The 24161-nt window shown below is 49.4% G+C and overlaps 1 protein-coding gene across 1 annotated transcript in view; it reads right to left on the bottom strand.

Moving 5' to 3' along the window:
• LOC129713700 (protein FAM227A-like) overlaps positions 1-24161 on the bottom strand; it is a 50799-nt gene that overhangs the window by 17788 nt on the left and 8850 nt on the right. Inside the window, exons 3-7 of the mRNA XM_055662950.1 lie at positions 17041-17089; positions 10568-10620; positions 9897-10034; positions 8273-8371; positions 5962-6066 (exon numbers count right to left, since the gene is read on the bottom strand). Coding sequence (XP_055518925.1) covers positions 5962-6066; positions 8273-8371; positions 9897-10034; positions 10568-10620; positions 17041-17089 — 444 coding nt within the window. The remainder of the gene's footprint in view (positions 1-5961; positions 6067-8272; positions 8372-9896; positions 10035-10567; positions 10621-17040; positions 17090-24161) is intronic.

Below are 24161 nucleotides of genomic sequence, written 5' to 3'. Positions count from 1 at the left end.
AACACAGCAATGATACCTAGACACACACAGCTGCCACAAGCAACCAATCTTCAGTCGGGTCTGTGGTATTATGCAATAATAGTGTAAGGCTGAGCAGAGGGGCACTAGGACCCTGTGTGCCAGAAGCCAGGCTCCAGTAACCGGATGTGTCTGGAACCCAGGGGGTGGGCAGTTAGAGAGAGGCCTGGGCTTACACGAGGCTGTTGCAGTTGCTGCTGTTATTGTACAGATTAAAGGTATACTCTGTTTACGTCGTCGTACGAGCCTTATTACAAGCATAACTCGACATGGTGTCAGAAGTGGGATGTGAAAATGTTCTGTAAACCTGTTACATTTACCTGAAACCTGAAAGAATAGTTCACAGTATGGTAACGTGTAAGTTATTTTATTTCTATTTTGCATGCTTAGATCAGGGACAGGTCTTCCAGCAAAAGGGCAGAATAAACCCCTTAAGACCTGCAGAGACAAAGGTAGTCCACCCTTTGTTCTCAAAGAAAGGGAGATGTGGTATTATGCAATAATAGTGTAAGGCTGAGCAGAGGGGCACTAGGACCCTGTGTGCCAGAAGCCAGGCTCCAGTAACCGGATGTGTCTGGAACCCAGGGGGTGGGCAGTTAGAGAGAGGCCTGGGCTTACACGAGGCTGTTGCAGTTGCTGCTGTTATTGTACAGATTAAAGGTATACTCTGTTTACGTCGTCGTACGAGCCTTATTACAAGCATAACTCGACAGGGTCCAGCCGCTGCCTTTCACACCCGGGTTTGATCCTAACCTCAGGTACTGACGGTGTGGAATTTGCATGTTCTCGATGTGACCGCATGGGTTTCCTCCAGGCGCTCTGGTTTCATGCCAGATCCCAAAGACGGGTGGGTTTGTAGGTTAATCGGCCCTTTGCAAATTGCTCCTCATGTATAGGGAACCAAATTCAAAAGTAGGACGACACAGAGCCAGTATGAAGGGGTGATCGATGGTCGGCATGGGACTTGGTGGACTGAAGGGCCTATTTCTATCAATCATGCATCTGCAAGGACATAGAAGTTCTTTGTCGTAATTATTTACGCTTTTTGACTTGCAGCATCGATCACCGATTTCCTCTGCCATCTACCCAGACTGATTTAAAATGGGACAGCTAGATACACCCCTGATGTAAACAGAAACAAAACCTGCAGATGCCGGAAATCTGAAATAAAAAAAACCCAAGAAACGCTGGAAACACTCGGCAGGTCAGTCAGCATCTGTGGAAGGTGAAACAGTTAAAGGTACAAGTCTCCAATCGGGTGTGTGTTTCCAGTATTTTGTGTAGTGTACACAACCAGCTGCCACACTGAGGGCAGGCTTGGACAGTCTTCAGATAGGCTTGGGGGGAAGGAAACTACCCTCAAAGCATTCCTGTGTAGGAACGGCTCATGACAGGACATCATTTTCTTCAAGGACTTGGACATGCAGGCTAAATCATCCCCGGGCACTTCAAAGAGTTGCTCTTAAACACATTTTTCTGACTTGCGACTGAGTTACGACATGCGACCAAAGGTTTGCTCACACACGCAGCCTACCAGGAGCACTTTGAAGAGGTGTAGCAAGGTTCCGAGGGTTAGGGAAGGAATTCCCAGCTCAGTGCCTCAGAGGCTGATGGCACAGCTGGCGGTGGTGGAGGAATTAAAGCTAGAAATTCGCAGATTCCGCGGAGATTTGTGAGGCTGCAGTAGGTGACGGGGCTGGAGGGGCGAGAGGGGAGAATGGGGAGGCGAGGGATGCAATTGAAAACAAAATTGAGAACTACTTAAGTAGAAACATACTTCATTCACAGTCAGTGTAGAAGAGCGATAAATTTAGGACCAGGGCTTTGTGCGAATTAGAAACTGGGCAACAGAACGCTGGAAGCTTCACCGTACACTAAATGTTATTCATGTTAGTCCCTTTATCCTGCATCTGTACACTGTGGATGGCTTGAGTATTAGCATGCATTGCTTTTCCGCTGACTGGTCAGCACGCAACGGGGCAGCACGGTAGAGTTGCTGCCTTACAGCGCTTACAGCGCCAGCGGCTGTGGAAAGCATCTTGTCCGGAAACATCACAATTTGGTTTGGGAACTGCTCTGCCCAGGACAAGAAGGCTCTGCAGAGAGTAGTGCGTTCGGCCAAACGCACTATGGGAACTACACTCGCCCCCCTGCAGGAACTATACATCAGGAGGTGCAACTCCAGGGCCAAGAAGATCATGGGGGACCCCTTCCACCCCTGCAACGGACTGTTCCAGCTGCTACGGTCAGGCAAATGCCTCCGTTGTCATGCTGTGAAAACAGAGAGGATGAGAAGGAGTTTCTTCCCAGAGACCAGAGACAGTAAACTCCTATCTCACCAGGGACTAACTTTACTGAACCAATTTACTGTTGTGTGGTGCCTTTTTAAAATTGCTGCTTTTTTTCTTTTTTTTCCCCTCCCACAAATATGTAAAATGTGAATATGTGATTCTGTTCCATTCTGTTTTGTAGTTTGTTTGCACAATCCGCAAGCATCGGCACTCTTCATTTCACTGCACATCTCGTATGTGTATGTGACGAATAAACTTGACTTGAGACCCGGGTTCAGTCCCGACTACGGGTGCTGTCAGTACAGAGTTTGTAGATTCTCCCCGTGACCATATGGGGTTTTCTCCGAGATCTTTGGTTTCCTCCCACACTCCAAAGACGTGCAGGTTGGCATATAAATTGTCTTGGTGTACATGTAAATTGTGCCTGGTGCGTGTAGGATGGTGTTAATATGCGGGGGGTCGCTGGTCGGTGCGGACTGAAGGGCCTGTTTCCCGCGCTGTATCTCTAAACTGAACGAAAAATCTTTTCACTGTACCTCGGTGCATGTGACAATCAACTAAACTCACAGTCAAAAATTCATGGAGGGTCAAAAATAATGAAACCTGTGCAGAACAAGGGTAAGGACAAGACTTTCAGGAGCAGATGAAGCTGGACAGTGGTGCAGGGATGGAAGCAGGCAATCTCAGTGATGGCTTCACTCAGGCAGAATAATAACATACAGGTTAGGATAGGTCTGGCACAGTTTCCCGCTGGTGCCTGCCACGATATGGTCCCAGAGGCTGGGGATTGAGATGGTGGCGGAGACCCAGGACAGTGGCTTCTCTCTTCCTTATTTTTTAGTTTAGAGATACAGCACGGAAACAGGCCCTTCGGCCCACCGGGTCCGCGCCGACCAGCCATCCCCGCACATTAACACTATCCTACACCCACTAGGGACAATTTTTACATTTACCAAGCCAATTAACCTACAAACCTGTACGTCTTTGGAGTGTGGGAGGAAACCGAAGATCTCGGAGAAACCCCACGCAGGTCACGGGGAGGATGTACAAACTCCATACAGACAGGGCTACCCCGCATTGAATCAGTCCCTACCTGATCTCCCGGATACCAAACACTTTAATTCCCCTTCCCATTCCCACATTGACCTTTCTGTCCTGGGCCTCCTCCATTGTGAGAGTGAGGCCAAACGCAAATTGGAGGAACAGCACCTCATATTTCGCTCGGGCAGCTTACAACTCAGTGGTATGAACATTGACTTCTCTAACTTCAAGTAACCCTCTCTCTCCATCCCTTCCCCACCCAAGTCCTTGTACCAGATTCAAAGTTGGCTTGTTGAGTCTCATTGTCTGTAACTCGTTTTCACCTTGCTCCTAGCTAACAATGGCCAGTTTCCTTTATCATCGTTACATTTTTTGCATATCTTTCATTCATTTGTTCTATACAGTATATCTCTAAATCACCATCTATATCTCTCGTTTCCCTTTCCCCTGACTCTCAGTCTGAAGAAGGCTCTCGACTTCTTTAGTCAGAGGGTGTTCAATCTGTGGAATTCTTTGCGACAGAGGCTGTGAAGGCCACGTCAGTGGATATATTTAAGACAGAGATTGATAGATTCTTGATTAGTATAACTGTCAAAAGTTATGGGGAGATGGCAGGAGAATGGGGTTGGGAAGGAGAGTTAGATCAGCCATGGTTTCACGGCGGAGTAGACATGATGGGCCGAATGGCCTAATTCTACTCCTATTCCTTATGACCCGAAATGTCACCCCTGAAATTGCGGTGGTCCCTGGGGGTTAGGCCACTCCTTGGGTCACCCCCCTCGGCTCTTGAGGGACAGGAACGATTGTCTGTCTATGGGGTCTCCCGGGTCCTGCTCGCGGGCATTCTGTGTGTTTGCCACGATTCATTAACAACGACTTCTGAACCTGCCTGGCGTCTGGCCTTTTCCTGACCTCATCCAGGCCACTACAACTGGTGACCGCGACGTTCATCACGCATCGTGATGGAAAACAACGCCGTTGCGCTGAAGCTCCCGACTTTGTGGACCGAAGAGCCTGATATCTGGTTCCAGCAGGTAGAGGCCCGGATTGCTCAGCGAGGGATGCTCATCAGGCGCCCCTCCAGTGGCCGTACGGGGGTCCCTTCCGTGTCCTGGAAAATGGCGCGTCCACTATCGTCCTGGACATGGGGGATCGGCGTGAGACTGTTTCGGTTGCGTGACTGAATCCGGCGCACATTGACATTGATTGGCCGGTGCTGGTAGCACGGCCCCGTAAGCGAGGGCGCTCTCCGTCTAGCGGTACCTCCTCCAGTGGCTACTCCGCCCCTGCACCTGTTGGTCGGCTGCCCGTTCCTGTGCCGGGCATGGTGCGAACCCGTGCTGGTCGCCGTGTGTGCCCTCCTGTCTGTTTCGTGCCTCTGGTTCTTGGTTGGGGGGGGGGGGGGGGTCCTGTGGCGGTCCCTGGGGGTTAGGCCACTCCTTGGGGCACCCCCCCCCACCCCCTCAGCTCTTGAGGGACAGGGACAATTGTCTGGCCATGGGGTTTCCCAGGACCTGCTCGCGGGCGTTCGGTGTGTTTGCCATGATTCATTAAAAACAATTTCTGGCCTTTTCCTGACCTCATCCAGGCCACTACAACCTATTCATTTTCTCCACAGATGCTGCCTGACCCACTGAGTTACTCAGGCTTTTTGTGTGCATCTTCTGTTTATGTTGGACATCCATTGGTGTGTTGCTAGCTGCCTCTGCCCACGGTCTGCCTGTCTTTTTCTATTTGTTATGTTTAGAGTGTATCCTTTAGTTTTTTTTCAGTATTTCTTTCGGTATTTTATGTGGGGGGAAGCGGGTAGGGTAAGGGGTAAACCCGTCCTTCAGTCGCTTCCTGGCGAGGATGCGGCTATTATCCGAGTCGCGTCCTCGCCCCCTCCCCCCCTCGCGGCCACCAACTGGATTGACAAGGCCTTTCCTGCCGGGACCAGACCAGAGCTTCGGGGCTCTGGAAACATCGCGGAGCGGGCGAGGCCTTCCTGGGATCGCCGCTTGGAGCTCCGGAGTGTTGGGCCGCTGCTCCAACATCGCGGAGCAGTGGGTGTGGAGATCCCAACGCAGGCGGCGCTGACTTTAACATCGCGGAGTCCTGAGGCCCTTTGCCGGGGGTTGTCAGTGCGAATCTCCGCCCAGCGCGGCCTGTGGACATCGGGAGCCGCCGACTCCGGTGGGAGGTGGCCGACGCGAGGTTCTGAGCATCGGGCTGCCCGTAGCGGCAACTACGGGGTGCTTGGGAGGCCCCGACCACGGGTGAACATTGGGGAACATCGGCGAGGAGGTTGACTGGACTTTGGTTCCTTCCCTCCGTTGTGGGGATGTCTGTGTTGTGGACTACTGTGTATGTGTTTTGTGTTTTTTTATTTTATTTTTTTGTATGACTGTAAGGGAAAAAGAATGTTGTTGTCTCTTCATTGAAGACATTGACAATAAATTAAATCAAATCAAATTTAAACCAGCATCTGCAGTTCCTTCCTACCGCCATCCACAGTACTGGCTGCAAACACCAGTGGAAGCAGTGGCGGGCAATGGGAGCTGCTGAGGGCAGGTCAGGGGCATGGAAAGGACACTGGCTTGTGGGGAACTGTCAAAAAGATATTGCTAACCTGCAGAAAACGGTCACCAAATGCCCAGTTCCAAGTCTCCATGATCAGCAGCACGTAATTCTTGGATACCCGATCAAACAGCTGGCACTGTACAGAACTCTGACGCTGAAAGGGAACCAACATTTATTAGCGATAAATTCCAAATACACTGGTGACAAACCAAATACCCTGCTCACTTCACCCCCTGCTCACTATACTCAGTGACTGGTCACCACAAATCACAGTGGGTGGATGGCCCTTGAGTCAGGCTCACTGTGCTCTGCCTGTGATGATCAGACTTAGTTTATGCTCGGCAGTTGCAGAGAAGGGCCGGCACAGTGGTGCAGCGGATAGAGCCACTGCCTCACAGCACCGGAGACCCGGGTTCGATCCTGATCACAGGTGCTGCCTGTGTGGAGTTTGCATGTTTGCTGTGTGGAATCACCCCCCCCCCCCCCACAGTAGAATCACTGAAGAGCTATCCTAACCCGAAAAACGTCACCTATTCACTTTCTCCATAGTTGATGCCTGATCCGTTGAGTTACTCCAGCATTTTGTGTCTGTATTAAGTATGTCCTGATTGACTGACTGTTCATTTCTTTTCTCTTTGCTCCATGTTGTTGACCTGATCTGGTCCCAGGATCAATGCCCATACTTCACTCTGTTTGGCTATCGGCCTCAGAGACTTACTTAGTGCCTATTATGCCGCCTGACATGTAGGGCAGCAACAAAGGTCCTCCACTCCTGTCTGTTCTGGGCTAGCTTCTGGACACTACCCCAGGTCAGGTCTAGTAGTGCTGATTCTTGCTGTTTCCGTGACACTTGCAGTTTCCGTGACATATTTGTTTTACGAGACAGGGTTGTTAGCCATGTGCTCAACCTCCAACGTGGAGGACCAGTGGATCGCTCTTGGTCTCGCCTCTACCCTTCCACCTGTCCAGCATGGGAGACCCTAACAGGAGCGGAATCTCCCGCTGACATAGCTCTAGGGGTCACTGAGACACACAAGCTCCACGACCTCGACAAGGTTGCAATCCAAAGGGGAGAACCTCAGAGAGTAAAGAGCTAAAAGCCCATCGCAGGACCTCTACACCAAACTCCCAATCGATCGTTACTTTTACGCAGAACACATGGCAACAGCATTGGTTACATGACATATTGGCGGCTGCCTACACCCCTCCCCCCCCGGCTCCCACCGACTCCCCGGCCACTTCCATGCCAAACCTTCTGCCGCCACGGCCGGCCCTCACCTGCTCTCTGGCCACCCGCGCACAGGCCGCGACCATCGACTCCGCCGATCCTCGCCTCCCCTTACGACTACATCTACGACCTCCTACGACCCCCCCTCAACCTCAGTCTTCCACACCTAAGACCAACTACAACTAGCTATGAGTGGAAAATGATCACATGATAAAATTATGTCATGTTTGCATTTTTTTTCTCGGGCCAATTACGACTATCTACAACTACCTATGACCTACCTACGAGTAAAAAGTATCAATTTTTTCAATGCCAACCTTTTTTTTATACTCGTGGACATTTTTTATCAGGCTGGAAAAAACACCGCAACCTACTTGAGGCCACGAGTACGCGGAGACCACTCACGAGCGTGAGGAAGAGTTACGGAGATCTCCAACAACCTCCTACAACCTCCTAGGACCAGAGATGCCCGCACATTAACACTATCCAACACACACTAGGGACAATTTGCATTTGTACCAAGCAAATTAGCCCACCAACCCGTATGTCATTGGAGTGTGGGAGGAAACTGATGATCTCGGAGCAAACCCACGCAGGTCACAGGGAGAATGTACAAACTGCGTGCAGACAGCACCTGTGGTTAGGATAGAAGGTACAGGAGCCTGAAGACTGCAATGACCAGGTTCAGGAATAGCTACTTCCCCACAGCCATCAGTTATTTGCACTTTATCAGTTTATTTATTCATGTGTGTATTTACGTATATAATGGTTATGGACACACTGATCTGTTCTGTAGTCAGTGCCTACTATGTTCTGTTGTGCTGAAGCAAAGCAAGAATTTCATTGTCCTGTCGGGGACACATGACAATAAACTCTCTTGGCTCTTGACTTGACTTGAACCCGGGTCTCCGGCGCTGTGAGCGGCAACTCTACCGCTGTGCCACCGTGCCGGCCTACTTAAACATTATTAATCCCTTTAACTCTGTTATAGCGGACAATCGCCAATAGTGGACACCACCCCCCCCTCCCTCCCCCCACAACCATGGTCCGTTAAAACAAAGGTTTACTGTGTGTAGTTGCAGCATATAGAGCCTTTAAAGCAACCCAGCCGCTCCCGATAGCACATGCTCACCTGCTGTGTGTGCAGGAAAAACCACCAGAAGCTGTCCAGGAGGATGCTCTTCATCAGCGTGGAGTTGAGCAGCTGCTTGAGATCAGCAATGTAGCCAATCTGCAGAGGGAGCAAACAGTGTGAGACGGACACTAAAGGGCCTGTCCCACTTACGTGTCCTTGGCATGCAAATTATGCGACCTCTTCGTCGCGTTGAGGCGCACGGGCATCGTGTGGCCGCGCGGGGCCGGTCCCACTGAGAAGCGCGGAGGGGTATGGAGTTGTGCGCGACTGCGAAATTTTTGTAGCGAACAAAATCTTCGCGCGCCGACAGCCTGTCGCGGAACTGACGGCCAAAGTGGGACAGGCCCAAGACCCCGGCGCGATGCAACGTCTCACCTCAAACAGCAGCAGAAGCAGGCAAACGATCGCCGAACTCGGCCTGGGGCTCACGGCCGTTGCGGTCCGGATCCGCCCCCACTTCTACTCCCAGAGCGGGGCCAAGAAAATTGAAGATAGACACACAATGCAGGAATAACTCAGCAGGACAGGCAGCATCTCTGGAGTGAAGCAATGGGTGATGTTTCGGGTCAAGACCCTTCTTTCAGACTGAAGAAGAGTCTTGACACGAAACATCACCCATTGCTTCTCTCCAGAGATGCTGCCGGTCCCGCTGAGTTACTCCAGCTTTGTGTCCATCTTCAAATGACGTCACGCGCTCCAGACGGCTGTGCGGGCGCATGAAATCGCTCACGACCTTCACGGGACGGTCGCGGCTCAACGCCACCACGAGATCGCGTAATTAGTGTGCCAAGGACACGTAAGTGGGACAGGGTTTTAATTTTCAAGAAGGAACTGCAGATGCCGAAACCCTTTTTCAGACTGCGGGCCAAAACCCTTCTTCAGACAGTCTGAAGAAGGGTTTCGGCCCGAAACGTCGCCTATTTCCTTCGCTCCATAGATGCTGCTGCACCCGCTGAGTTTCTCCAGCATTTTTGTGTACCAGGGATTTTAGTTGTTGTGTTCAGTTCTGGCCACCATGTTATAGGAAAGATATTGTCAAGTTAGAAAGGGTACAGAGAAGATTTACGAGGATGTTGCCAGAACTCTAGGGTCTGAGCAATAGGGAGAGGTTGAGCAGGCTGGGACTTTATTCCTTGGAGCATAGGAAGATCTTATAGAGGTGTATAAAATCATGAGAGGAATAGATCGGGTAGACACACAGTCTCTTGCCCAAAGTGGGTAATATCGAGAACCAGAGAGCATAGGTTTAAGGTGAAGGGGGGAAATTTATAGGTGACTTTTTCACACAAAGGGTGGTGGGTGTATGGAACAAGCTGCCGGATGAGATAGATGAGGCAGGGACTATCGCAATGTTTATGAAACAATTAGACAGGTACATGGATAGGACAGGTTTGGAGGGATACGGGCCATATGCAGGCAGATTAGTGCCACCACTGTGGTGTAGATGGGACATGCTGGGTGGTGTGGGCCGAAGGGCCTGTTTGCGCGCTGTATGCCCCAATGTCCCCAGACTGGTGAAGCCATTCTCTCTGGGCTCATGCCCATGCAGACTGCGATGAACCGGGAACTGATCACAAGGGGAGGAATCGCTGAGTGAGCCAACGCTCTCACATCCACTCACCTGTTTCATCCCCTGACCACGGGCCTTCAGAACGTTGTCCAGGATCTGGTCCAGTGCTGTCTGGTTGGGCAGAGGGGTGGGCTCCCCTGGATTGAACCCCGGGTAACGTTGAAGCTCTACCAATTTTGGCTTAGCTACCTAAAGTGGGAGAGAAGCAACAGTAAGAGCAGACACTAAACAGTAGCTGGTCCTAGTGAAACTCGAATTAGTAGTGGTCATTGGTCAATGCAATCTGTGAAGACGTATTGTGGGAACAGTCAGTGATGGTGGGAACGTTACCACAGGCAGAGGGAATGTCCACGGATTATGGGAGGGAATTATCGGATGGTAGGGGGAATATTTAGTGGGCATGAGATGGTAATTATCAGAGGTTGCACGGAATGAGAGCACAATCTAGAGAGATGTTGGCTTACAAAAAAAAACCACCACAAAGTGTGGTGTGTCTCAGGGAAACAGTGCAGGGCCCCCTTGCTGTTTGTGGTTTACATGAACGATTTTGATGAGAATGTTGAAGTCATGATTAAAGGCCCTGTCCCACTTTCCCGAGTTACTCATGAACTCTCCTGAGTTTTCCCCTTGATTCGAACTCGGAGAATTATGGTAACAGGACTGGTGGCTGGTTTGTTCTCAATGTTTTCAAATGTGGGTAAATGTGGTGAAAATATACCAACCTTGCTCTTTGGCTTGTTCCCTGGTTGAACTTCAAAAATATCCTGCATCATTTCTGGGATAAAATAAATCAAAAAGGGCAAGGTGAGTTTCAGCAGTGAATGTGCCGACTCCAGATAGGTGAGAAAGAGCCGAGTCATCCCTCGCGCCCTGCCTCAGCTTTAAGCCTGATTACCGTAATCCTTGATTTCCTATCTATATAGAATAGCATGGTGGCACAGCAGTCCGATCCTGACCACGGGTGCTGTCTCTACGGAGTTTGCACGTTCTCCCCTTGACATTAGACAATAGACAATAGGTGCAGAAGTAGGCCATTTGGCCCGTCGAGCCAACACCGCCATTCAATGTGATCATGGCTGATCATCCCCAATCAGTACCCCATTCCTGCCTTCTCCCCATATCCCCTCTCCACTATCTTTAAGAGCTCTATACAGATCTCTCTTGAAAGCATCCAGAGAACCGGCCGCCACCGCCCTCAGAGGCAGAGAATTCCACACACTCACAACTCTCTGTGTGAAAAGGTTTTTCCTCATCTCCGTTCTAAATGGCTTACCCCTTATTCTTAAACTGTGGCTCCTGGTTCTGGACTCCCCCAACATTGGGAACATGTTACCTGCCTCTAGCGTGTCCAAACCCTTAATAATCTTATATATTTTCAATAAGAACTCCTCTCATCCTTCTATCCCCTCTCTCATCCCCTCTCATCCTTTCTCCTGGTTCCGGTTTCCTCCCACATTCCAAAGATGTGCGGGTTTGTAGGTTAATTAGCCTCTGTAAATTGTCCCTGGGGTTTCGGATGGAACTGGTGTACGGGTTATCTTTGGTCAGCACGGCTTCGGTGGGCTGAAGGACCTGTTTCCACGCAGCGACACTAAACTAAACTAAACAAAAGTGGCTGAAAATGCTGGCATCGGGAACAAGTACAACTGAAATGCTGGAAGAAATCAGAGGTTCAAGCAGCATCTGTGGATGTAAAAGATACAGTAAGTAAGTAAGTTTATTGGCCAAGTATTCACATACATGGAATTTGCCTTGGTGCTTGCTCCGCCCACAAGTAACAACATGACATACAGTGACAGTATATGTCAACGTTTCAGGTTGAGACTCTGGATCAGGAATGAGAGGGAAATGGAAAGATCTCCAGCATATAGCCAAATGCAGATTAGAAGAACACCTGATATTCTGCTTGGGTAGCCTTCAACTCAATGGTATGACAATGAATTTTACCGTTTCAGGTTCAGTGTGTGTCTCCCACACCCGCTTTTAGGTTTCCACTCACTTTCCTGTCCTTCCCCCACCCCCCCCTCCAAGTTCCATCCGCCCATCCATCCCCATCCCCTTGTACTCCCATACACACATAATATTTCCCTTTCTCTACCAGTCCCACTGCAGGCTCTAGAACATCATACATTTTTGTAGAGTTGAGTTTATTTTATTGTCACGTGTACCGAGGTGCAGTGAAAAGTCCCCCTTTTGTCTCCATTTGTGTTATTGTGTTCTTCCATTGTTCTATTTTGTTGTGCCGACTGCACTGCAATCATTGCCTTTACTTCCTTGGAGAACATTATTTTCTCCCCCCCCTCCCTGCTGTACCTATGTTTATCCATACAGATAATGAAACAATTGCTGCTGATTTCTAAGAAAAGATGCAAAGTACAGGAGCGACTCAGCGGATCAGGCAGTATCTCGATAGAACGTGAACAGGTGACATGTTGGGTTGGGACTCTTCTTCAGACTGATTGGAGTAGGGGCTGAGAAAGCTGGGAACAGACACAAAAAGCTGGAGTAACTCAGCAGGGCAGGCAGCATCTCTGGAGAGAAGGAATGGGTGACGTTTCGGATTGAGACGTGCAACTTGAGCGTCCAGGAGTGAAAAAGACTACAAAGAGTTGTGACCACTGCCCAGTCCATCACCGGCTTTGACCTCCACACCGTCGAAGGGATCTATCGTAGTCGCTGCCTCAAAAAGGCAGCCAAAGTCATCAAGAACCCACACCATCAGGCTATTAAACACAAAGAATAAGCAATCAGCTCTGAATATTATTTGTTATTTGCCCTATTGGCTGTTATTTATTGAACTTTTTGGCCCCCCCCCCCCCCCCCCCCAGTTATGGATACAATGTTTACATTGGAAGATCGCCATGTCTGCGGAGGGCGCTCAGCATCGCCAAGGACTGCTCTCACCCACCGAACCATGGACTGTTTACCCTCCTACCATCCGGGAGGCGCTACAGGTCTCTCCGTTGCCGAACCAGCAGGTCGAGGAACAGCTTCTTTCCGGCGGCTGTCACTCTACTCAACAACGTACCTCGGTGACTGCCAATCACCACCTCCACCCCCCCCCGGACACTTATTATTGTTTATTCAAATCGTTTGCTATGTCGCTCTTTCAGGGACAGATGCTAAACAGCCATTCGTTGTCTCAAAGTAAGCTGTACACTGACAATGATTTGCAATTAAATATTTGAATCTGAATCTGAATCCCCCCCCCCCCCCCCCCCCCCCCCCGTTATCTACATATTTACATATTATTTTCTGTTGTGTTTGCAGCAATTAAGAGTTTTATTGTCCCGTCCGAGACATATGACAATAAAACACTCTTGACTTGAGACCCTTCTTCAGTTGAGGGCAGTTCAAAGCCTGTCAAGTTATAGATGGGTGGATATAGTTGAGGTCGGGGGGGGGGGGGGGGGGGGGAGAGGATGATAATTGGTAGATTACCTGGTATCAGACAACGGCCACAGATGAAAAGACAAAAGACTACGTGGTACGGAGGCAAGAGATGTGACATGTAAAGCGCCAGAGGAAGGGATATTAGTGGAAGGGGAAGGGTGGGGGAATGGGGAAGGAGAAAAGGGGATGGCTTTGTGGAAGAAATGGGTGCGCATTCAAGCAGGGCACAGAGGGGGGGGGGGAAGCAGGGTAGACTCGATGGGCTGAATGGCCTCCTTAGAAACATAGAAAATAGGTGCAGGAGGAGGCCATTCGGCCCTTCGAGCCAGTACCGCCATTCATTGTGATCATGGCTGATCGTCCCCAATCAATAACCCGTGCCTGCCTTCTCCCCATATCTCTTGATTCCACTAGCCCCTAGAGCTCTATCTAACTCTCTCTTGAATCCATCCAGTGACTTGGCCTCCACTCTCCATTCCACTCGTACGAGTAAAAAGTAACCGTTTTTTTCAATCACGAGTAATTTCTTTACTCGTGGACATTTTTCACAGTGTTGAAAAAACGCCACGAGTTTACCGGATTTCCCGAATACCTACCGTTACTCGTATGAGCCGCTACGGGACATCCACGAACTCCTACGGACCCGCTACGGACATTCTCCGAGTTCAAATCAGGGGAAAACTCGGGAGAACTCTTGAATTACCTCGTACAGTGGGACAGGCCCTTAAGTCACACAGCACAGCAACTGGTCCTTTGCTCCACCATATCCGTGCTGTCAAGTACCCATCCATTCACCAGTGTCCGCTCCACAGCCCACAGGAATTTGTTTGGATATAAATGTGTGAGAGTCTTTGCCTCCCCACTCCTCAAAGCTGTGGATTCCATATTCCAAGCACCCTATGAGTGAAAACATTCCTCCTCAGATACCATCTCAACCTCTAACCCCCCTACACTAAAACTATGCCCTCTAATTTTAGACACATGGATAATAGACAATAGGTGCAGGAGTAGGCCATTTGGCCCTTCGAGCCAGCACTGCCATTCAATGTGATCATGGCTAATCATCCCCAATCAGTACCCCGTTCCTGCCTTCTCCCCGTATCCCCTGACTCCGCTATCTTTAAGAGCCTGCTGCTTTGAGGAAGCATTTCCCACTATTTACTCACTCTGTGCCTCTCATAATTTCCTATGTTCCAATTAGGCTCCCCCTCAGGTTCTTCTGCCCCAAGGGAAAAAAACCCAGCCTGTCTAGTCTGTCCTCATATCTAAATAATCTATTTTAGGCAACATGCTGATGAATTCGCTTTGCTACCTCTCCTGAACAATCTTGCCCTTCCTATAGTGTGGTGATCAAAGCTGCACACTATTTTTCACCTGAGCAATGGTTCATAACATTGTGCTATAACCTCCTTGCTTTTAGAGTCATACAGTGTGGAAACAGGCCCTTCAGCCCAACTTACCCACACTGGCCAACATGTCCCAACTACGTTAGTCCCACCTGCCCGCATTTGGTCCATATCCTTCCATACCTGCCCAACCCATGTACCTGTCGAACTGTTTCTTCAATGTTGGCATAGTCCCTACCTCAAATACCTCCCCTCTACCTCCTTCCGTACACCCACCACCCTTGTGTGAGTGTAGTTCTGAAATTGGCTTTGGTTAATTATCTTCATGTGTACTGAGCTACGGGGAAAAGCTTTCATGTGTGCTATTCAATCAACTCATATCACACATGAGTACAATCCAGCCATATACAACTCCAACAGGTAGATCAAAGAGAACTATACCGGAATGCAGAATATAGCGTTACAGCGTAATAGTGTTATAGTTACGGAGAAACATAGAAAATAGATGCAGGAGGAGGCCTTCGGCACCTTCGAGCCAGCATCGCCATTCAATATCATCATGGCTGATTACTCTCTCTTGGAAGCATCCAGTGAATCGGCCTCCACTGCCTTCTGTGGCAGAGAATTCCACAGATTCACAACTCTTCGGGTGAAAAGGTTTTTCCTCATCTCATTCCTAAATGCCCTACCCCTTATTCTTAGTGACCCCTGTTTCTGGACTTCCCTTACAAGGGGAACATTTTTCCTGCATCTAGCCTGTCCAATCCCTTAAGAATTTTAAATGTTTCTATAAGATTCCCTCTCATCCTTCTAAATTCCAGTGAAGACAAGCCCAGTCGACCCATTTTTTCATCATATAACACTCACAATTTCGGGAATTAACCTGGTGAACCTACGCTGCACTCCCTCAATAGCAATAATGTCCTTCCTCAAATTAGGAGTCCAAAACTGCGCACAATACTCCAGGTGTGGTCTCACCAGAGCCCTGTACAACTGCAGTAGGACCTCCTTGCTTCTATACTCAAATCCTCTCGCTATAAAGGCCAACATGCTGTTTGCTTTCTTCACTGCCTGCTGTACCTGCATGCTTACTTTCAGTGACTGATGTACAAGGACACTAAGGTCTCGTTGCACCTCCCCTTTTCAAAATCTGACACCATTCAGATAATAATCTGCCTTCCTGTTCTTGCCACCAAAATGGATAATCTCACATTTATCCACATTATACTGCATCTGCCATGCATCTGCCCACTCGTCCAACCTATCCAAGACACCCTGCAGCCTCATAGCATTTTTCCCGCAACTCACACTGCCACCCAGCATTGTGTCATCCGAAAACATGGAGATGCTACGTTTAATTTCCTCGTCTAAATCGTGAATATATATTGTAAATAGCTGGGGTCCTGGCACCGAGCCTTGCGGCACCCCACTAGTCCCTAGTCCAATGTGGTAGGTTGGAAGATCGGGATTATACCCTGGTTTCTGGAAAGACCATTCAATAGTCTGATAATGTGGGGAAGAGGTTGTTCCTGAATGTGGTGGTACGTTTTGTCAAACTTTTGTATCTTCTGCCTGACGGGAGAGGGGAGAAGAGGGAATGGCCAGGGTAGAAATGGTCCTTGATTATGAATTGAATTGAATTGTATTGAATTGAATTGAATGCCTTTATTGTCATTCAGACCTTACGGTCTGAACGAAATTTCGTGCCTGCAGTCATACATACAATCATACAATAATAACAACAATAAACACAAATTAACACCACCACAGTGAGTCCTCCAAGCACCTCCTCACTGTGGTGGAGGCAAAAATCTTAGGGCTGCAGTCTCTTCCCTCCTCTTCTCCCTCTGTGTGAGGCGATTCCCCACCGGGCAATGGTACAAACAGTCCCGCGGCTCACCGAACCCTTCAACGGGCCGGCTCAAACACCGCGGCCCGGGGTGGTCGAAGCTGACATGTTTAAGGAGGAACTGCAGATGCTGGAAAATGGAAGGTAGACAAAAATGCTGGAGAAACTCAGTGGGTGAGGCAGCATCTATGGAGCGAAGGAAATAGGCAACGTTTCGGGTCGACCCGAAACGTCGCCTATTTCCTTCGCTCCATAGATGCTGCCTCGCCCGCTGAGTTTCTCCAGCATTTTTGTCTACCTTGATTATGGTGGATCTTTTCCCGAGGCTAGTGGCCATCGAGCTAATGGCAGAATAACTAGCATTAATACCGCACTAACCACGGCACTACAGACGTTGCAGCTATGGTCTGCATCAACACAAGTGATCATTTGAGGCACGGCAACCTCAACCTTCCCGAAGCAACCTGAAGTACAAGAACCATTCAAATGTTTACATTTAAAATTTACGAACCATTTTTGGTCAGATCAACACACACTACGTATTTAAGGTTCCTCCCTCCTGACTTTGTTCGCTGATTATTTTTAGCCACTCCTCAAACATACTTACTCTCTGGTTGCACCCTGGCTTGCAGCTCACAGCTTCTGAGCTCAATCACCTGTAGGAAATACAAAGAAAATACACAACTGTTACAGGGAAGTGTCACTCGAGCTGTTGCTCATTCCAGTTTGTGACTGACCTCAGGCACATTGTCACGGTGGCGCAGCGGTAGAGTTGCTGCCTCACAGCGCCAGAGGCCCGGGGTTCGATCCTAACTACGGGTGCCGTCTGTACAGTGCTTCTACTTTCTCCCCGTGACCTGCTTTGGTTTTCTCCGGGATCTCCGGATTCCTTCCACATTCCAAAGACACACAGGTTTGTAGGTTAATAAGCTTGGCATAATTGTAAATAGTCCCTAGTGTGTAGGATAGTGTTAGTGTGTGGGGATCGATGATCGGTGGGCCGAAGAGCCTGTTTCTGTGCCGTATCTCTAAAGTAAACTAAACTAAACACTGCTTCACCTAACTAACTTCACTCTTACTGCTTACTGGACTGTTAAAGCTCTGTCCCACGGTACGAGTTCATTCCAAGAGTTCTCCCGAGTTTGCCCTCGGAGATTTACGGTAATGGCCACTCGTCGGTACTCGGGGCTCTCGTGGACATTTTTCAACGTGTTGAAAAATCTTCACGAGTCTTCCCGTGCTTACCTGCCGTTAGCGAGTCTTCTCGAGTACCTGCCGTTAACGTTACGAGCCGCTAAGAGACGTCCCCGCGCTCCGACGTACCCGCTATGTGCATTCTCCGTGCTTACAACCAGTCTGATTTTTATTAAACTCGGGAGAAATCTTGGAATGAACTCGTACCGTGGGACAGGGCTTTGACACCCTCCAACTCAGACCATCACGGAATCATTCTTGTTTTTTCCCTGAAGGAAAAGCGGACTGTGGGGAGGATAAAGAGGCAGGGTGTGTGAGGGGGCAAAGGCAGGTGGAATATATGCGGTTTACCAGAATGCTGCCTGGATTAGAGGGATTCAGCTACTGGGAGAGGTTTGATTGTTGGACTTGGATTGTTTTCTCAGGACCGTCCGAGTTTGGGGGAAGACTTGATCAAAGTATATGAGAGGCATAGATAGGGTAGAGATATACACCCTTTTTCAGCCACAAAGAGCAGTAATTAAAATTTGCTTATATAATTGCAGCCTTATAGTTTGTAAAATATCTCAATCTAATTCACAGGATCATCATCAAATTAAATTCAATAGCAAAGAGATTCAAATACAAGTGACCAAATGGTTAATCGGACAAGAACGTTTTAAGGAAAGTGTTAAAGGGGAGAAGGAAAGTAGAGAAACCGTTTAGTTTATTGTCACATGTACCGAGGTGCAATAAAAGACTTTTAGTTGCATGCTATCCAGTCAGCGGGAAAACTATACATGATTACTATCAAGCCACCCACAGTGTACAGATACAGGGTTAAGCGAATAACGTACAGAGCAAGATATAGTCCAGTAAAGTCCAATTAAAGATAATCCGAGGGTCTCTAATGAAGTAGATAGTTGCTCAGGACTACTTTCTAGTTGTTGGTAGGATGGTTCAGTTGCCTGATGACAGCTGGGAAGAAACTGTCTCTGAATCTGGAGGCAAGTTATATAGTTCAAAATAAAGCAAACAAAAAGAGGTTGAGAAGCAGAAGTACAGAGCTAAAAATGAATTGCTTAATGTCACAGGCACCACTGGTCTTTGATGTACAGGTACCAGAATTTACAACTGGAGCAGCTTAGATTTCTCAGAGATGTATGCAGAGGTCTATGCAGGCATAAACATGAAAAGTTTAAAACCGGAGGTGTGGCTCAGCTAGCAGTCAGTGTAGTCAATCGGTGGTGCTGACAATCTATAGCAATTATGTTGCATGAGGTGAGTGTAATGGATATATGGGAGGTTACTGAAGATACACAGCTGGGTGACAGTGCGGACTGTGGGGAGGATAAAGAGGCAGGGTGTGAGGGGGCAAAGACAGCTGGAATATGTGCGGTTTACCAGAATGCTGCCTGGATTAGAGGTATTCAGCTACTGGGAGAGGTTGCATAGACTTGGATTGTTTTCTCAGGAACGCCCGAGGTTGGGGGAAGACTTGATCGAAGTATATGAGAGGCATAGATTGGGTAGAGATTCACAACCTTTTTCCCAGGGTGGAAATGTCCACACTAGGGTAGCACAGTGGCGCAGCAGTAGAGTTGCTGCCTTACACCGCCAGAGTCCCGGGTTCGATCCTGACTACGGGTGCTGTCGGCACGGAGATTGTACATTCTCCCAGTGACCGCGTGGGTTTTCTCCAGGAGCTCCGGTTTCCTCCCACACTCCAAAGATTAACGTTTTTGTTGGCTAATTGGTTTCGGTAAACTTGTAAATTGTCCCTAATATGTAGGATAGTGTGAGTGTTGGTGTTCTCAATTGAAGGAAGGTCGGCGAGCACCAGGCGGGCCAAAGAAACGTTTCAAAGACAACATCAAGAACAGTTTGAAGAAATTCCACATCACTTCGAACAACTGGGAGCAAATTGCACTGGTTAGGCGCTCCTGGTAAAATCCGTGCAGAAAGGAGCTGCAAGTCACAAAATGGAAGTATGCCGTGTCACAGAGACAAAGCAACAACATCGTAGGGAGAGAGAGAGAAGGGGGCACGACGACTACCAGCCACCGCCAGTCTCCACGACCCACGTTGCACCGAGGTGTGTGGATAGCGGATCTACAGACATCTGCAGACCCACAAGTAGGCGACCCTGTGGAGGGGAGAGGACAGTCATACTCGTTTCGAGTGACCGCCGATGAAGATGAGTGTTATGCCCCTGTCCCACTTAGGAAATCTGAACAGAAACCTCTCGAGACTTTGCGCCCCACCCAAGGTTTCCGTGCTGTTCCTGGAGGTTGCAGGTGGTATCCGGAGGTTGAAGGTAGTGGAAGCAGGTAGGGAGACTGACAAAAACGTCCAGGAACCGCACGGAAGCCTTGGGTGGGGCGCAAAGTCTCCAGAGGTTTCCGTTCAGGTTTCCTAAGTGGGACAGGGGCATAAGTGTACGGGGTGATTGCTCGTCAGCATGGACTCGATGGGCCAAAGGGACTGTTTCCGGGCTATAGTTCTCGAGTCTAAAGACTAAAGGGCATAATCATATGGTAAGTTGGGGAAAGTTTAATGGATATGTGCCGGGGAAGTTTTTAACACAGAGAGTTGTTGGGGTTTGGAGCGCCGCCAGGGGTGTGGTGGGGACAGATACGATAGTGGCGTTTGAGAGGCTTTTAGATAGGCACGTGGAAGTGCGGTGAATAGAGGGATATTGGTATCATGTACGGCACAGACATTGTGGGCCGAAGGGCCTGTTCCTGTACTGTTCTATGTTCTATTTCATTCACTTTAGTTGAGTTTACAGATACAGCATAGAAACAAGCTGTTCAGTCCACGCCAACCAACGATCACCCAGACACTATTTCTATGTGATCCCCAGTTTAGCATCCTACACTTTAGGGGCAATTTACAGAATCCAAGTTAACCTGCGAAACTGCGCGTCTTTGGAAAGTAGGAGGAAACAGAAGCACCCGGAGAAAACCCATGTGGTCACAGGGAGAATGTACAAACTGTATAAAGACAGCACCTGAGGTCAGGATCGAACCCGTGTCTCCGGCGCTGTAAGGCAGCAACTCTCCTGCTGCGCCACTGTGCTGTCCTGTTCTATGTTCTATCATTCATTTTGGTAAAAAGAAACAAAAATGTAGAGTATTTTTGAAAAAGTGAGGGCTTGAAATGTGCTGATGCTCCAGGGGACATGGGAATCCTTGTACAATCGAAGGTAGACAAAAATGCTGGCGAAACTCAGCATCTATGGAGTGAAGGAATAGGCGACGTTTCGGGTCGAGATTCTTCTTCAGACTGATGTGGGGGTGGTGGGGGCGGGAAGAAGAAAGGAAGATGCGGAGACAGTGGGAGAGCTGGGGAGGGGAAAGACGGAGAAAGCAAGGACTACCTGAAATTGGAGAAGTCAGTGTTCATACCGCTGTGGTGTAAACTACCCAAGCGAAATACGAGGTGCTGCTCCTCCAATTTACGGTGGCCCTCACTCTGGCCATGGAGGAGGCCCAGGACAGAAAGGTCGGATTTGGAATGGGAGGGGGAGTTGAAGTGCTGAGCCACCGAGAGATCAAGTTGGTTAATGCGAACCGAGCGGAGGTGTTGGGCGAAGCGATCACCAAGCCTGCGCTTGGTCTCACCGATGTAGAGCAGCTGACACCTAGAGCAGCGGATGCAATAGATTTGTACACATGATTATCATGTAGGCACAGCATCAATTAATGGTCAGGATTGACGGTCACCAGGAGCAAAGCCAAATAGGCTTTACGGAAGAGCTTGACCCTAACCCTAACACAGCCAATACCCCTCCCAAGCCTCAACACCCCCAATACCCTCCGCACACAACTCCATCAACAATCCCACCCAGATCTTGCCCGTCCCGGCTGTTTCCATCATCCCTGAATCTCCTGCACCTTTATCACCCATCCACACCGCATACCTCCCACACTACCCCACACTACCATTATTTCCCCCCACACCTCCCCGCACAGGTGTGAGAGGTTATGGGGAGAAGGCAGGAGAATGGGGTTAGGAGGGAGAGCTAGATCAGCCATGATTGAATGGCGGAGTAGATTTGATGGGTAGAACGGCCTCGTTCTACACCTATGATGACCTTATGACTACCACCTTCCCACCCGCACCATCACCATTTCCCCCCACACTACCTCCCTTCCCTCCCACGCATCAGACCCCCACCATCCTCTCTCCCCACACACCACTCTTTCCCCCCACACTGCTCACGCCACTACCATTTTTGCCCACACTGTAGACTAGTGTCACTCATTTCATGAGTCATGCATCTGTAGTTACACCCACTAGCTTTTCAGTTATCACTTGCATGTGTTTGGCGCGACCAAACGGAAGCGGAATTCACGCAAAGATCGTGCCAAGTTTGCGCGTGACATCATTTGCATCATACTTACCAATCAGCTGGGCAGGAGGCGGGCCGGTTGAATTTGGGCGTCGGGCGGTGACGTCATTACGCAACACCACGCCGGGCGGTGATGTCACCGCTTAACGCCACGCGCTAGGCGTACGCTGTCAAGACGCTGCGTACGACCACAAGGCGCCTGCGTGCCGACAGGCAATTGGTGCGCGAAGATTTCGGACACTGTCAGTTTTTTGGAGCCCCGTGCGATGTCGAGACCAGCCCCGCACAACGCCTCAAGCGACCACATTTGGTCGCGCCAAACGCACGCAAGTGGGACAGGCCCTTAAGTACAACGTGCAAGTGTGAAGTCATGCTTGCTATGTAGTTAATTAAGTCCTTGGATCTTTATCTTGGTGTAATAAGGCTTCTGTTATTGTATGGTCATCACTCAACATGGTGTCAGAAGTGGGATACACGCGACCCCACGCACCACATCATCCCCCCCCCCCCCCCCCCCCCCCCCACTGCTACCCTTTCCCCTGCATACGTCCCCACACTTCCACCCCATCCCCCTCACACGACCATTCTTCCCCTCCACACCTCTACCCTTTCCCACCACACCATTCCACAGCACCACGCATTCCCCATGCACATCCCCAGACTACCTCCCTAACCCCACACCGTCCCACACAACTGGTGTGGGGGAAAGGTGGTGGTCACTTTGATCTTGTAGAAGTGTATAAAATCATGAGAGGAATAGATCGGGTAGAGTCTCTTGCCCAGAGTAGGGGAATCGAGAATCAGAGGACATAGGTTCAAGGTGAAGGGGAAAAGATTCAATAGGAATCCAAGGGGTAACTTTTTCACACAATGGGTGGTGGGTGCATGAAACAAGCTGCCAGAGGAGGTAGCTGAGGCTGGGACTATCCCAACGTTTACGAAACAGTTGGATAGGACAGGTTGGACAGATATGGACCAAGCGCAGGCAGGTGGGGCTAGTGTTGGCTGGTGTGGGCAAGTCTGGTCGAAGGGCCTGTTTCCATACTGTATCGCTCTATGATACTCTTTCCTCTCACACCATCTCACACCTCCCCCAATACCCTCTCCCACCACACTACCCGTTGTCCCGTCAACAGGGACTCGAGGCCCACGACCGAGGAAGAACAAAAGGAAGGACTTGAACTTTATTTTGCCTTCCATCACAGTGAGGAATGTGTAGGAGTCACTGTGGTGGATGTCCGTGTTAAAATGTGTTTTTGAATGGTCTGTTACTTTTAAGATGGCTGCCGGAAGTGAGAGTGAACGCTAGCGCGATTAGCTGCCGCTGCTCTCTCTATATGTGGTTTTTGTTTCATTTTATTTATATATTTGTAATTTGCTTGTTTTAATCTGTAAGGGGTCCTTGAGTGCTCTGCAAGGCGCCCATAAATAAAATGCACTATTATTATTATTATTTCCACCCTTTCCCCCCCACACACCTCTACCACCGTTCCTCGTTACTATCCTTTACCCCGCACCATTCCACACTACCGCCTTTCCCCCACCCCACCACCCTTCCCCTCACACTACCACTCTTTCCCTCTCTCCACACAACTCTGCTTCCTCACACTAACCCAGTCCAAAGAACCTAGAGGAGCAAGATAGACAACGACTCCGAAATCCAATGGACTGACGTGTAGTACGTAACGGAACGTCACGGCCGCCATTTGTTGATGCCAAACGCAATATCTTTGGTGGCGGGGATGGACTCCACAGTTATACAATCTGCGCCTACATCAGGTCGCAGGGAAAAGCAAAGATACTGGAGGCTCCTCTAGTATCTTTGGGGGACTGATCCAGGACTGATTCTCGGTCGGTCCCCCCGATACCAGATGAAGGCGGCCGGTGGGAGAGCCTCAAGCGTCTGCCCGCAGTCGGCGCTCCCGAGGCAGCGGGCGGGCAATGCTCCTCTAGTATCTTTGGTGTAATCAGTGTTGTAGGGAACTGTGTTTTATACAGCATCCATCACTTCACATATTTAGTTCATGTTATTGTCAATGTTATTAATATTATTGTAAATTGCAGCCCAATAAAATGGCGTCAACAATCACCCATGTCATACTACGCTTTTTTCGCAGATTGGTGCATCTTGCTCTGCTCTATAATCTTTGCCCCAGTCTACCACCCTCTCCCCTTCGCACTCGCCCTCCACTCCCTCC

This window comes from Leucoraja erinacea, chromosome 37 (genome assembly GCF_028641065.1).
Source record: "Leucoraja erinacea ecotype New England chromosome 37, Leri_hhj_1, whole genome shotgun sequence".
Classification (NCBI taxonomy): domain Eukaryota; kingdom Metazoa; phylum Chordata; class Chondrichthyes; order Rajiformes; family Rajidae; genus Leucoraja; species Leucoraja erinaceus.
Note: the sequence above shows the minus strand (reverse complement) of the source record. Positions and strands in the feature narration are given on the sequence as shown.